Genomic DNA, 16,101 nt, shown 5'->3' with positions numbered 1-16,101 from the left:
ACCGGGTTCAAACTAGCAAAAGACACTTTTTGCATTGCGCCGGGTGTATGATAGATCTGCTTGTGTTTACCACACACTGGATGGGTTAAATCCAGAGGTCACACTCCTAAGTATGGGTTGCCATACATTGGTCATTACGTCACTTTCATTTGACATGACAATCGTTGACATGACCTACTTAAAAATATCAAGGTTATTTTTCACAGTGTGCTTTACATAATCATATGTAGAAAACAGTAAATCACTACAATGACTTTCGCTAACTTTTCACAGACTGGCTCACATGTGAGCAGTCATTTGCATAATTTAGTGCATAAAATCAAAGTGTGTATTATCAGTACAAAACAATTCATTGTGTTGATCTTTTGGATGCATAACGACTATATTGCTTTTAACAGTAATCTATCAAGGCAAAAATGCATGACAACACAAAAAGCAAACAATTAACAAAAACGTAATTATCATAAAAGGGGAAGCTGCGCTTTTGATGTTGAAGGTGAAATTTGCATGTGGTTTAATGGACAATCAGGCATGTGTGTTTTGTTTTAGTAAACTAACTAATGAGAGAGAGAGAGAGAGAGAGAGAGAGAGAGAGAGAGAGAGAGAGAGAGAATGAATATGTACAGTTAGTCTTTAGAGCATAAGCAGAGATGAGTCAGAGATATTTATGGATTGCCCCACAGGCCTCTCTCTCTCTCTCTCTCTCTCTCTCTCTCTCACACACACACACACACACACACACACACACACACACACACACACACACACACACACACACACACACACACACACACACACACATTCCCTGTTGATGGATGAATAAAGTGTGTGTGTGGGGGGTAATGTACTGGGAATACTGTATTACTTTGTCCTCAACCGCATATATTGCTTAATGAACCTCTCTCGCTCTCATTTGTCTATTTGATATGTAAATTTTCTTCGCTGTTGTTTATTTACACAGTATTGCGCGTTAGAGGCAGCTAAGTTTGCAAAGCTCATCATTTAATGGAGATATATTATGGAAAGCAAGATTTTCTATGCATGGTAGACAGAACCGTTGTACTACAGAGGAACTGACATATTTCCACGTCATGTTTACACCGAATTTGTTTGGTCACGTCACGGCTATTGTTGACTGATATCTTGTTACTATTTTTGACATAGTGTAAAGCTCCTCCAGGCAGTTTATTTACTTTGTCTGTCTGGCGTAAAAAGCATGTGTCATTTTTTTGCAATGCATTTTATTAGTGATGTATTTAATAAGCACACAGCTAAACTTCTGATCTCTGTGATATCAAAGTCAACTTGCAGTGTAATCACTTTAATTAACATAAAAAAAATAATAGTTTATGCAATTTATTGGCAAGTGTATTTGTGTCATCTTTAAATGTCATCTTTTTTGTATGGTGACCACTCTTTGCTGTCACTTTTATCTCTCCCTCTTTCTCCAGTACCAGGATCATACGCCTGGTTTACTCTTTTCCTGCAGTAACAAAACACTCCTCCTGTCTCTTGCACAGGCCTAAGTGCTCGATTCATTTTGTCTGTAAACAGTTGACCAAGTGAAGCCAAGAGCACATAAAAGCTTCCCCAACGTTCTTCCACTTTAACACGCGTGCACAAACCAGCCTCTTTTATTGTGTGACCTTTGCACAGCTGTTACACACACATAAAGGAGAACGCTTGAGTTAGTGTGTTTGTATAAAAAGATGGTATTTGATGTGTTAAATGGCTGTGTCTAAATGTACTAAAAACATAAGCCACTCGCCGCTGTCATGACTGAGCTTCACGCTTTAATGCACGGGGGATAAAGCCTTAAAATTGTAGTTACACCATTTACCACCAGACAGTATATAGTGTGACTCACTGAGCTGCATAAGAGCTATGCTGAAATTAAAGTGAAGACATTTCATTTATACTTATTAAGATATTATTACAGTTTTTGAGAACTGTGTGCCTAGATGAAAATTGTGTGTATTTATAATGCAAGGTAAGATAATCTGTATATCAGTTGAATCACATCATTACCCACAGTCACATCCAATCATTTATCTAATCTTTTATTTTTATCTCTGTCTCTCTTCCACAGGAAACAGTCGAATATGCCTTCCTTATTATTTTTACGATCGCAACCTTCCTGAAGATCATTGCGTACGGCCTGGTAATGCATCAGAATGCTTATGTCCGAAACGGATGGAACATGCTGGATTTTGTCATTGTTGTCATAGGGTATGTTTCACCTGCATGCATTCACTGAATGAATTTTGTTTTATTGCATTTATTATATTTGGCTTTTATTATTTTTTTCAGCATTTTTTTTTTAATCACTGATGTTTCCTAAAGTCCAAGTTATAGTCGTGCGTAAGGTCTATATGCGTAGGCTGTGCGTTGCTCTGCGTAGCCTGTCGTGCACCTCGCCAAATTTTTAACAGTGCGTCCATTCTACGTGGACCGCAAGCAAAGTTATTGGTCCACTAGAACCCCTCTCATCAGGTAAAAAACTGCATCATAGGTATTTTTGCCTACTAGCAGTCAGCATGTGTGTTTGCACGACGATGTGGACGACGACGCAGAAGTATAAATTAAAACCGACTTGTAGCCTATGTAGGATGTACGCACAACTATCATGAGCCCTTAAGACCCCTCAACCCCCTAAAAACACACACTTACCCACTCACAAACATTTCTTGGAAAGCCATGTGACCCAGAAAAGACACATACAGTTTAAAATAAACGAGGGACCATGCGAGTGATGCAGATTTCTGTCTTTTTTATGCTGCATTAAAAGTATGTCTCTAGTAGGCATTTCTTGATCTTACTGTGGGTTCACACCAGACGCGAGTTCAATGATTTGCGCGAGTAGATTACATACAAAGTCAATGCAAAGACGCGACCAGACGCGTCCTCGCGAAGGGCGATGCGAATGTCGCGATATGGGCTGTGCGTTTCCCACGAAAACACGTGCTATTCGCCTCAAACGCATCTTCGCATGAAATTCGCATGACACAAAGTCTAGCAGTGACATGATTACAGGAAGCGAGCGGAGGCAGCAAAATAAAACAACAATGGAGGAAAATCATCATTGCTACACGAGACATCTTCGTACTTTTACAGAATTTAAAATGATCTTGTATGGATTAAAGTGAGTGAGGAAGTCGAAACAATCTGGTAAGTTTACTCAATTTGAGCTATATAAGCCCCTCCCATGGCGCAAATTCACGCGTGAATGACTAGAATTTCATGCGCGACTTTCACGAGCGAAACGAGTAAACTTAAAATGTTCAAGCATCCAACTACGCGCGAATAGCGCGTTTTTGCAGCCTCTTCCGCGTCTGGTGTGAACGCACAGTAATGTTTATGGTGGAAGCAACAAACCAGCCATCGTTTCCAAAAACGAGTACACATACTCCTAAAACACTGAGGTGTGGTGCTCATGCTAGCGACATGTTTAATAACGTTCCTCCACAAATGATTTCCCAATCTGTCCAACTTTCCCTGCTTATGGTTAGTTTAACTCATAGTCCAGATAATTTTACACTTTATGGTTTCATTTCTGTCCTTCCCATTTCTCAGGATTTCTTCATCAGCGTCTCTTCTCTTTACTGTTTGATTCAGTAACTTTCCCTCCCTGATACGCGTACAGTCCACTGGGTAGCTGGGTCACATTTCGATCTGTTTGCCTCATGCAGAAAGTGCAGTCTCTCTAACATCCCTCTATTCACTGGACTGCCGTTACTCATCTTCGGTTATCACATCGAAGATTAGCCAGAAATATTAACAGATATATAGTTTTTATTTATTGTTTTGATGCTTGAATTATTGTTTCTCTGTTTTCATGGGTATGGTTATTTTAACACTTGGCTTATTTGCTTTAGATATTAGATATATTTCATTATTATCAAGTCATGTCCCTTTATATGGTTAATATATGAGATACTCAAAGAATGCTCATTTGAGGTTATCATATTTTATATAAAGCTTTATTTGTGTTTACTGCCCGTGCACGTTTAGCACATGAGGCTCTCTTGTTGTTTATGTTGTAACACATTGACGACAGGTCATGCAAACACATGCTGTGTTTGGTGTGGAAACTGATACTGATATCTATTTTAAATGCTTATTTATCTTGATATGTTGGCGGAATTAGCAGATTGTTTTTGTTTTTATTCCTTTAATATATTATAGCAGATAATGCTCTGTGCCCTACTGAAAATGTTTCACACCGCTCTCTTTAATATCAATTTTCTTCTCAGGTTGTTTAGTGTTGTTTTGGAACTTTTGACCAAAGATGGGGAGAAGGAGTCTGCTGGATCCCACCCCCCGACTGCGCACGGTCACGGAGGAAAACCGGGAGGTTTTGATGTCAAAGCCCTCAGAGCCTTTCGAGTGTTGCGACCGCTTCGCCTGGTGTCAGGAGTGCCCAGTGAGTGATTAAAGTTATCTCACCTTTGCTAGGATTTCCTAATGTAGTGGTAACAGAGGCCCCTGTTGAGTCCCTGGGGCCCGACCGAGGGACGGATGCTGGGTGAGATTCTGCATTATAGGGCCATATGGCAGAAGAAGCAAAGCTTTCCTCCAGAGCCCTCGGGAGCATTCAGTCAGAACAAGCTGTTAAACTCAATGCCCTAAAGACGTCTGTTTGTCTCTGTTTGTGTGTGTGCGGGATAGAAATTAGATGTGGACGTGTAACTATGACTAAAAGAGTGTTGGTTTGTTTTCATGCTTGTGCTTATTCTTGTGCATATCTGCAGGTTTGCAGGTGGTGTTGAACTCCATCATAAAAGCCATGGTTCCTCTCCTCCACATCGCCCTGCTGGTTTTGTTTGTCATCATCATCTATGCCATCATCGGTTTGGAGCTTTTCATCGGAAAAATGCACGCTACGTGTTATTTTCAAGGGACGGGTATGTGACCGATTGCATTACATGGATGGCATACACAAGGGGTATTTTTGAAAATATTAAACCCCAAAGTAGTCTCAAAAAATTCAACAGATGTTTTATCCAACAGTGGGAATTAAACCCATGACATTTGCATTGCTAATGCAATGCGTTACCAATTAAACCCATACGGAAAAAATATTTTAAAATATTCAAAAATGTCCAAAAAATATTAAATATATTTTGGAATACGTTTTTTTTTGTCATTTTTTTATATTTTGAATAAGGGTGTCACGATTTCGAGTTTAAATAAAAAACGATCGAAATTAAGTCACAACCTCGAACTCCGAATAAAAAAATTTAATCGTCGATGCTGCCACGCCGCCATGTCACGTCCGGTCGGCTTGCCAAGCTTTTGTAGTGTAAATGCTTTTGTGTGGCATCTCCGGGTTTAAGGTCAGATATTATATTTTATAAAAGTCTCGTCTAAAAATGGCATAGCATTTTTTGTGCTTTCAAAAAAAAAGGTAAAAATCGAGAATCGAATCAAATCGTGGCCTTAGAATCGGAAATGTAATCGAATCGAGGATTTGGAGAATCGTGACACCCCTAATTTTGAAATAAGAAAAGTTTAAAAAAGCGTTAAAATTTTTTTAGCCCTCCATATATTTAATTCCAAGGAAATATATTCACATTGTATTTGAAGAAAACCATTGTTTATGTTATGAACCTGTAAACATAACAGTTTAAAAAAATTAAAATTAAATATATTTTTAACTTCAAAAATATACTTTATAAAATTAACTTGTATTTAGCATATATTCAAAATATATTTAGGCAAAAAAAATATTTTTGCCATATGGGATGTAAAATTAGAAATGTGTTTGTTTGCCCTTGAAATAACATTTTGAAATATATGTTGATAAATGAAGGTTAACTACATTAAAAAAAATATTTCGTTGAGCATCACATTCTAAAAAATGTATTTAGCATATATTTAAAATATATTTTTGTCCAGAGAAATGTATTTTTTTTGCCGTATGGGAACTACAGGATCACATCTTTTTTGTTTTCTTCCCAACAGCAATCACAGAAGACGAACCCTCGCCGTGTGCCGTTAACGGTCATGGTCGCACGTGCCCCACCAACGGCACAGTTTGCAAAGAGGGTTGGCACGGCCCCAATGGAGGCATAACCAACTTCGACAATTTCATGTTCGCCATGCTGACTGTGTTTCAGTGCATAACCATGGAGGGCTGGACGGATGTACTTTACTGGGTCAGTATGAGCATGCTAACCTTTCGTCTGTACCAGTCGCATTTCTAGCTGGCATAGACGTCCTCTACGCTGATTGAATGTTAATCAGTTAAAGTGTAGTTATGTGACTATGTTAATGAATGTAATGTAATTATATGCCCGTAGATAGGGTTGCTGTAAGCATTAGTACTTGCATGCTCCAAGTAACATCCCACACGCTTAAGCAAAAATTGAAGGGTCTGTGACTGACCATTGTGTTCTGAGGAGATTCGCCCACCTCTCACATCATCTTCTGGAATATATTTTACTGTATCTCACTTTTCATATATACTAGCTTCAGTTAGATGTACTCAAAAGTAAAAAATGTCTTTTGTATTTAAAGCAACTGGACAGTGTTTTCAAAATATATAAACCCGCCCAGTCTTAAAGGGCGCCTATTATGCCCATTTTTACAAGATGTAATATAAGTCTCAGGTGTGCCTAGAATGTGTCTGTAAAGTTTCAATTCAAAATACCCACAGATCATGTGTTATAACATGTCCAAAATGACAAATGGAAACAAAAATGCACTGTTTTCATGTCTGCCCTACTGAAAAATCCAGCTAAAACCAGCATAAGCTGGTAGCTGGTTTTAGCTGGTTGTAGCTGGTTTAAGGTGGTTTACGCTGGTCCTCCCAGCCTGACAAAGCTGGTCATGCTGGTGGGCCAGCTGGTATTCCAGCATGACCAGCTAAGTCCAGCTAGACCAGCTTAAAATGTGACCAAAACACAGCTAGACCAGCTTGCTACACCAGCAAAACCAGCTTCCTACACCATCAAAACCAGCTAAAACCAAGCTGGGGACCAGCTAAAACCAGCTCACCAGCTTATGCTGGTCTTAGCTGGATTTTTCAGTAGGGTGTACCTTTAAATGCAAATGAGCTACAGCTCCTCACTTCACCTTTGGTTATAAATAGATCTGATTCCTGTGAATACAGTCTGGGACAATAGTATCTTTAGTCGAATTAGCGCTACAATGTGCTATGAAACACACAGCTTTTGAGTAAACTTAACTAGTCAGTCAGTGGCTGTGGGCGGGGCTTTATCAGTGTGATGTCACATTAACAAGAGAATCAAACAGCATGTCTAATGAGGCCACTTTGGTTTAATGGGAATTAAAAAAGGAGAGGGTGGATTTTATTCATGTTAGGGTTGTTTTGTTCACACACTGCTAACACACATTTATGTCTAAACATCTTGTAAAAGTGGATTTTGTATAATAGGTGCCCTTTAAGGGCCTTTCAGACTATGGATGATAACTATATTATAGTTATATATTAACTCTTTCCCCGCCAGCTTTTTTAAAAAAAAGTTAAAAGCCAGCGCCAGCATTTTTCATGATTTTCTCAAAAGTTTAATGCCTTCCAGAAAATGTTCTCCTTTAAATATATAAGGACTTTTGATAGAAATTAGATCAAAACATACACAGACATACAGCCGTTTGCCCTAGGGCGATACTTCCGAATTTTACAAGTTGCAGAAGAGAGAGTCACCTGGTGGATAATAGCAATATTACAGATTGCCGGAAATACTCGTCATTGGCAGGGATGTATTTTCTCTTAATTAACGCGTTTATTTGTCAATGGTGGGGAAAGGGTTAAAAAGAATAGAGTATTGACACAACTGTATCAATAAAGATACTAGTAGCAATATTGTTGGGATCAGTTGTTGATTGCGGCGCAGGTTTTAATGTCCGAATTAAAGACGGTAGCAATCAGGAAGCGGCGTTTTGTTTATATATATATAAACAATATACATCTATATATATTTTAACATCCAGCTTCTGCGGATTTTGGAGAAAAGATGTTCGGCATTGAAAACATACTAGAACAGGGAGTTATCTAAATGTATTTTTTGTGACTGTAGCGTGCGAGTTTAGAATGAGCAGAGCGTTATTGTTATCATCCCTTATATATAGTTATAGTTATCGTCATAGTGTGAATGCCCCATTACAAAGAAATATGAAAGGAAACATTTTGTGCTAATTGGCCAACATAACATTTATTGAAATGCAAGTATTAAAATACCTAGTACTATATATATATATATATAAGGGATAGTCCACCCCAAAATTAAATTTGTGTCATCATTTAGTCATTCCAAAGTTGTTCCAAACCTGTATAAATTACTTTGTTCTGTTTAGCCACAAATGAAGAAATTTTGAATAATGTTTGTTACCAAGCAGATTAGGGGCACCATTCACTTCCATAGTATTTTTTTGTCCTACTATGAAAGTCAATGGTGCACCACATCTGCTTTGTTACAAAACTTTTTCTGAAAAATGACTGCTGTACTTTTTGTTTTCCTGTATTAGTTTAGTTGGTGTTCAACACTTAACACTGTCCTTATTTTTCTGTTTTGACATACACAGAACATTTAATGCATGTTTAAAATATAGATAAACTTACAGCCCAAGTGTTCTTCATAACCTACCAGCTCAAAAGTTTGATCTACTCTTTAACTGTTTTAACCTGTTTTAACTCACAGTTTCTGTTTCATACTTACACTTTCGTTCTTATTTTCTCTCTCTTTTTCTTCATCTTCTTATTTCCTCCTCTTCCTCCCATCTCTCAGATGAATGATGCTATGGGTCTGGAGCTACCATGGGTGTACTTTGTGAGTTTGGTGATCTTCGGTTCTTTCTTCGTCCTGAACCTGGTTCTGGGTGTTTTGAGCGGGTGAGGAGCTCATCTTATCTCTTCACCGTGGATGCTCTTTGTTTTTACCTTCCTGTTTCTCTTCCCAGAGCAAACTCTGTAACTCCATTACGGGCGTTTCTCACGGCTTAATTGAGTCTCTCCCTTGAGGTTAACTGTCCTGTTTGGGCTCCCGTAGGTGAATGATGCCATCGGATGGGAGACCCCGTGGATCTACTTTGTTAGTCTGATCATTTTGGGCTCGTTTTTTGTGTTGAATCTTGTGCTGGGTGTACTCAGTGGGTAAGACATCGACAAACGCTGTGTGCTGTGATGTTTTCTAAACTTTTGATCTGATGACAGTTTTTTCAGGAGATCTGCATGGGGTTCAGAGTGGAGTTTGTTGACAAACCTTATCATGAAAGTGTTGCTACATTACAGTCATGGCCAAAAATTGCAGACCTCTTTATTTATGTCCACAAAAAAATGTGCAAAAATAATTTGTGTAAAACAATTTTCATTTTCATTTTTTAGCTTACATATATATATATATATATATATATATATATATATATATATATATATATATATATATATATATATATATATATATATATATATATATATATATATATAGTTTCCTACATAAAGTTGAATTGCTCTGTTATTTTCCTGTTTTAAGTTACTTAGAATAAAAGCATCTGCACTGTAAAAAAAGATTTTCAAGAAAAAAATTCTTAGTATTTTTGTCTTGTTTTCAGTACAAATATCTAAAAATTCTTAAATGAAGATGTTTGTTCTTGATCAGCAAAACGACCCAAGAAAATAAGTCTAGTTTTTTAGATCAAAAATATCAAATTTAAGTGATTTTGTGCATAAAACAAGCAAAAAAAAAAATAATCTGCCAATGGGGTAAGCTAATTTTTCTTGAATTTTTCTTGAATTTAGTGTTAAGAAAAATTTTCACGATTTTTTTGCTTACCCCATTGGCAGGTTTTTTTGCTTGTTTTATGCACAAAATCACTTAAATTTAATATTTTTGGTATAAAAACTAGACTTATTTTCTTGGTTCATTTTGATCATCAAGAAAAAGCATCTTAATTTAAGAATTTTTAGATGTTTTTACTGAAAACAAGACAAAAATACTAAGAAAACTTTTTCTTGAAAATCATTTTTTGCAGTTTGCTAAATGTACACAATGTGCCATTTGTTTACAATGCTATGCATATTATTTAGATTACCTTTGAAACTTTTTAAGCAAAATCAAATAACTTGGTCACCAGATTGGACCCCATATTACCGCAATGCGTCAAGCACCCATCCCTCTCCAAAGCCCCGCCTTCCTAATGCCAATCAGCAAATCACCCAAAATGATTGACTGGCAGGGCATTTTCTGATGGTCTTTGCTTTTTTTTGCTGTTTACTGAGCTTAGTGATGTCACAATACAGACACTTGTGATGTCTCAGGTCAGAAAATAGCTTACGGCACCTGTAAAGAAGCCTTCTGTCTGTGGTTGTATTGAATGATTGAATGTTTTGCTGTGAAATGAGAGAAATAATTGGCAGCGAAAGAAAACTGATTAAAATTGGCAATTTTACAGTAAAGATGTCTGCAACCCTTTGTCCATGACTGTACTGTATATCGCTTCTGGAGTGTTTTATCACATCAGAGTGCTGTGTGCTGTCACGTCTGCTGACGACTGGTTTTAGTCTTTGAGAGTATTGAAAAAAATGCAATAAAATTGCACAATGGATATGAAGAAGCATATGAATAAGTTGGATATCAATAAGAGAAAAATATAAGGGTTTACTGTATAAGGTACTAGAGTAAAATACTGCACACTTGGCATGCTTGGCAAGCTGAATTAATTTTGTCATTGGGAAATTATTTGCTGAAGACCTTATTAAAAATAGGATTTAGTAAAGGTACATCAGGTAGATTTTGAGCTGACATGAGAAACAGGAAAAAAACGTGAAAGTAGGAAGGAAGGGTGGATAAGAGAAAAAGATGTTTAGCTTGACAGATGATGGCTTGTGAGAGACACTTGTTTAGATTTTGTTGTGTTGTTTCTCTCATATTTTCCTCTCCTCAGTGAGAAGATAAAGTGAAATTAACTTATTAAGCATGCATACAGTCATACTACTTATTATTCCACCACAAGAGATGCAAGATCTTTGTTGCATTGTGTCCTATGGTGCAACATATGTGTACTGCAGATCATGCAGTCTTCTGAAATTAAGTTCGATTTCGGCGTTGTGCTTCTGCTCTTTTATTAAAAGTGCCTTACATTGTGACTTTATAATTGTGTTTGCATGTGAAAGTTTGCATCCAGAGCCTTATTGGCACGATATTAAAACATTTGCACCGGTATTTTTAGCTGTATGTGAATATTAAAATGTTTTTTTTATTTTATTTATGAAAATTGTCTTAGAAAATGTATTTTTTATTAGAAGACTCCGGGCCAGATCCATACCGGAGCTGCCGACTTCGTCTCGGATTCTGTACGGATCCGGCCCGGAGTCATCTGCTGTCTGGTCGATTTTATTACAGTAGTTACTGTTGCTGTGTCGAACATGACAGTACATTAAATATGGATGTGTTCAGCTAATGTTCGAAAAACTAGGGCTGTCAAAAGATTAATTTCGATTAATCACATACAAAATAAAAGTTTTTTGCATAATTTATGTGTGTGCACTGTGTGTATATATTTTGTACACTCACCTAAAGGATTATTAGGAACACCAGTTCAATTTCTCATTAATGCAATGGTGTGGGGGATGTTTTCCTGGCACACTTTTGGCCGCTTTGTGCCAATTGGGCATCGTTTAAATGCCACGGCCTACTTGAGCATTGTTTCTGACAATGTCCATCTCTTTATGACCACCATGTACTCTGGCTACTTCCAGCAGGATAATGCACAATGTCACAAAGCTTGAATCATTTTAAATTAGTTTCTTAACTAATTTAACTATATAATAATTACACACAGTGCACACACATAAATTATGCGAAAATAATTAATCGCAATTAATCTTTTGACAGCCTTACAAATAACATAACCTGTCTTTCTACAAACTTCTTTTTGTAAAAGTGTTTCCACTTGGTTTTATATTTTGCTTTCTAACTCTATAAAATTTGTAGCTTTTGAAAGTATATTTGGGCAGTATATTTGGATGGGTTTTGATATACTGAGATAAAACTGTGTTCCTGAACCCAGAGAGTTCTCTAAAGAACGAGAGAAGGCAAAAGCTCGCGGAGATTTCCAAAAGCTTCGTGAGAAACAACAGCTAGAAGAGGATCTGAAAGGATACCTGGACTGGATCACGCAGGCAGAAGACATCGACCCTGAGAACGAAGAGGATGATGAAGATAGTAAACGCAATCGTGAGTACTCTACTAACCACGCAGCACATTTTGTTTCTGTTATATTTAGTGTCAGTTCATACTTGTACATCCATGTTTAAAGACCAACATTACTGCTTGCCATTATGGCAATTCTTCACTTTTTTACAATGACTTTAAATAATCCTGTCTGATGCTTTTAGTACGATCACCTCATTAGATTTAGGAGTGGCTTCATTATTGCTTTTTTCTGTTTTCATTTGTTATTGTGTGAAATTGTACTGTACAAATCAGCAGGCTCATAAAATGTGAATTCTCGTGAGATTAGATTTTTGTATAATTTTACTATAAATTTGATTCTGGGCAGACATACAGTATACCATTTCCTATGTGCTATTACTCTGTTTTGTTTTCATAATATCATTTTCTGAGTACGGGCTCTTGAAGTCGTGGATGACATCACATGTAAAGATCCGCCACATTTTGTATCAGCCACGGGCGGCTTTAATTGGCTCGTCATGTCCATCAAACTATGAGTGACACAGAACAGACGTCAGCGAGGCCGAAACGGCTGCCTCGGGTGTATTACTGATGAAATACTTGAAAAGGCACTAAAGCCACAAGTGTTCTCTCAAACGCTGAAGTGCACAGCTGTCAATCAAAGTCAAACAGCCATTACGAAGTCAAGAGTGTGCACTATGATAACTGAATTTGATTCCTATCCATGGGGCATTCGCTATCAGAAAATAACTCGCTCTATATGTTTTGCATATCTACAGATATACTGTGATGAGAATATATTTGCATATATTCTACTCATACTCACGATCATAAAGAAGCAAAATGCATAAAATAGATATTATAAATATAATATATAATATTTGTATATTTTCGGTGAGAATGGTGTTACTGTATGTGACCCTGGACCACAAAACCAGTCATAAGTCGCACGGGTATATTTGTAGGAATGACGATTTTAACGTGCTATAATAAATTATCTATATGATATTTTGAGCTAAAATGTCACATACGTACTCTGGGAACACCAAAGATTTATTTGACATCTTAAAAAAAGTCTTTTGAAATGTCCCCTTTAAAATATAGTTTGACACCAGTCACTTTTTCTCTCAGTCATCTGTTAACAAAAAATAAATGACTCTCTATGGCTAGTATCTGAGTTTGCTGGGAAGGGCACGAAGTGGAGAAACTGAGCAAAATAAGGACTAATCCTAATCCCTTTTATATAAGCAGCACACATGATCGTGAGCGGTCTGAGCCGTTGCTACATCACGACACATTTCTCCCTCGGCTGTCACTGAAACCCCAGCGAGCGTCTCTCTGACCTCAGCTTATTTTTGTTAAAGGGTGGCCGGGTTAGATTAGCTCTCTGTATGAAAGAGGTTTTTGGGTATAATTGATTGATACCGATCCACAGAACTCAGATGTCTGGAAAGCTTAGGATTTATGTAGAAATTATTTTGCAAATGTGAAATTAAGTAATACCTTATTTTTGTTACATTTAGTTTGACACTATTCTAAAAAGAATTTTTAGTTCACTTGTTTTTCTTATTGATTTAGTATTGCTAAATTGTTATTGCTACTATCTATTTGAGGCCTGCACCATGACGACATAATGTGATCAAAACATGTGATAAACATTCATACTAAGATCAAAGCTAAAAAGGTTTAAGTGTGTTCACACTTGATATATTTGGTTTGATTTAAACAAACTCACTTAGTTGATGCGTTTCATTGAGTAAGTGTGAATGCTGCCAGCCTGCCACCCAAATCTTGGTGTGCACCAAGAACTGAGACATGAAATTAGGTCTACAAGAGCACTCTGGTGCAGTTCAATTGAGAAATGAACGCAACACAAATCAAAGACGAACCAAAAACAGGAAGTGATAACTAGGGATGGGGCGATCAATGGCGATACACAATAATAATAACTGTCCGATAGCGATTTTTGAATCATGCAGCCGATATTAAGCACAGCTTTTTTCTGTTAGTTTGAATTTCATAACATGCATTTGAAAAATCGACACTCGTCAAACAAAATCATCATAAATATTCTTTATTATCATAAAAATACCCGAAAAGGTTTGAAGAACAGCAAAATAAATAAATGCTGAAGCCATTTCCTGGAGGTGCGTGTGTATGGTTCTTCTTCTGCCGTCCATATTGAGTTTCTGCACGAGAGCGCCCTCTGGCTTTTTGGATGTAGCACCATTTCACCGTAATTCATTAAAGGATTAGTCCTTTTTTTAAATCCATATAATTTACTCACCACCATGTCTTTCAAAATGTTGATATCTTTGTTCAGTCGAGAGGAAATTATGTTTTTGGAGGAAAACATTCCAGGATTTTTCAAATTTTAATGGACCCCAAAACATAACAGTTTTTATGTAGTTTAAAATTGCAGTTTCAACGCAGCTTCAAAGGACTCTAAACGATCCCAAAAGAGGCATAAGGGTCTTATCTAGTGAAACGATTGTCATTTTTGGCAAGAAAAATAAAAAATATGTACTTTTAAACCACAACTTCTCGTCTTCCTCCAGTCATGTGACCCGCCAGCTCGACCTCATGTAATACGTCATCACTTTAAGAGGTCACGGATGACGTATGCGAAACTACGCCCCAGTGTTTACAAGTGTGGAGAAAGAGGACCGTTCCATCGTTGTTGTATGTCGAATGACACTAATTAATGTCTTTGTGTCAGTTTATTGTTTAAAATGGTCCGCAAATGTGCGTTTCATATATGTAACACGTGACCTTTAAACGTCATTACGCAATTACGTGAGGTCGTTCTGGCGCATCACAGGACCGGAGGAAGATGAGAAGTTGTGGTTTAAAAGTGCATATTTTTTATTTTTCTTGCCAAAAATGACAATCGTTTCGCTAGATAAGACCCTTATGCCTCGTTTGAAATCATTTAGAGTCCTTTGAAACTGCAATTTTAAACTGCATTAAAACTGTTAAGTGTTGGGGTCCATTAAAGTCCATTAAAATGAGAAAAATTCTGGAATGTTTTCCTCAAAAAACATAATTTCTTCTCGACTGAACAAAGAAAGACATCAACATTTGGGATGACATGGGTGTGAGTAAATTATCTGGATTTTGTTTTTAAGAAAATGAACCAAGACTTTAAGAAGCATACCGAGCATCATCGGCCGATTTATCAGCCCAACATGTGATAACAAGATGACCCCAAAATCACACAATTTGTTATCATGGGAAGTGCGTTACATTATATTTTAATTTGCGCCTAATGGAGGAATTGCAGGGGCTGTTTTGTCTTTTTTTTACATTTATGTGTTCACGTGTATGCAATGAGCACGTTTAGCACATAGCATTATTTTGGATTGGCTGCAAAATTTGTTGCACAATACATGTCATAAAAGCTGACCAATTAGGTTGTGACTTTATAATTATGCCTTTATGTTCAGTTCCTTGTTAAAAATGCCAGTGTGAATATTTTTTTCCTTTTTTGATCCGGACCAAAAGAACCAAGAAAACCGAACCACAAGTGTGAACACAACATCAATCAAATTACATAAAGGATATTTAAAATATGCATTTGTTTATATCTGTATATGTGATGTAAATATGAAATATTGCTATTATCTGTCATAGGCTTGCACAATGTGGGCATTATTTTGAACTGTGCAATTTTAAAGCACAAAAGTCATGCAATCATAATTTAAAAGGATTTTTTTTAAATATGCATTTGTATCTAGAAATGAAATGTAAAGATCACATATGATGTCACCCTTAAAGTGTCTCCATTATCAGCATCATCTGATCATTTGAACCTTTTGCTCAATGCTTTCCTTGAATTCATGACATTGTGACACACACAGCTCTCACTCACTGTAACTAACAAGTACCCATCATCCTTTGCTCCATTCCAGCTTACCAGTTGCTTTGATGTCAGTGTTGTTGTTGT

General features: G+C 36.9%; 1 protein-coding gene across 16 annotated transcripts in view; it reads left to right on the top strand.

Annotated features, from left to right (window-relative positions):
* cacna1da (calcium channel, voltage-dependent, L type, alpha 1D subunit, a) overlaps positions 1-16,101 on the top strand; it is an 89,587-nt gene that overhangs the window by 16,284 nt on the left and 57,202 nt on the right. For all 16 annotated transcript variants that reach the window (XM_073876260.1, XM_073876262.1, XM_073876256.1 and 13 more), the window contains exons 4-9: positions 2,090-2,229; positions 4,254-4,423; positions 4,752-4,904; positions 5,965-6,158; positions 8,751-8,854; positions 12,031-12,197. In XM_073876260.1, coding sequence (XP_073732361.1) covers positions 2,090-2,229; positions 4,254-4,423; positions 4,752-4,904; positions 5,965-6,158; positions 8,751-8,854; positions 12,031-12,197 — 928 coding nt within the window. The remainder of the gene's footprint in view (positions 1-2,089; positions 2,230-4,253; positions 4,424-4,751; positions 4,905-5,964; positions 6,159-8,750; positions 8,855-12,030; positions 12,198-16,101) is intronic.

This window comes from Misgurnus anguillicaudatus, chromosome 14, assembly GCF_027580225.2.
Source record: "Misgurnus anguillicaudatus chromosome 14, ASM2758022v2, whole genome shotgun sequence".
In the NCBI taxonomy this organism is placed as follows: domain Eukaryota; kingdom Metazoa; phylum Chordata; class Actinopteri; order Cypriniformes; family Cobitidae; genus Misgurnus; species Misgurnus anguillicaudatus.
The sequence above is the reverse complement of the archived record's forward strand: the minus strand, read 5'-3'. Positions and strand labels throughout refer to the sequence as shown.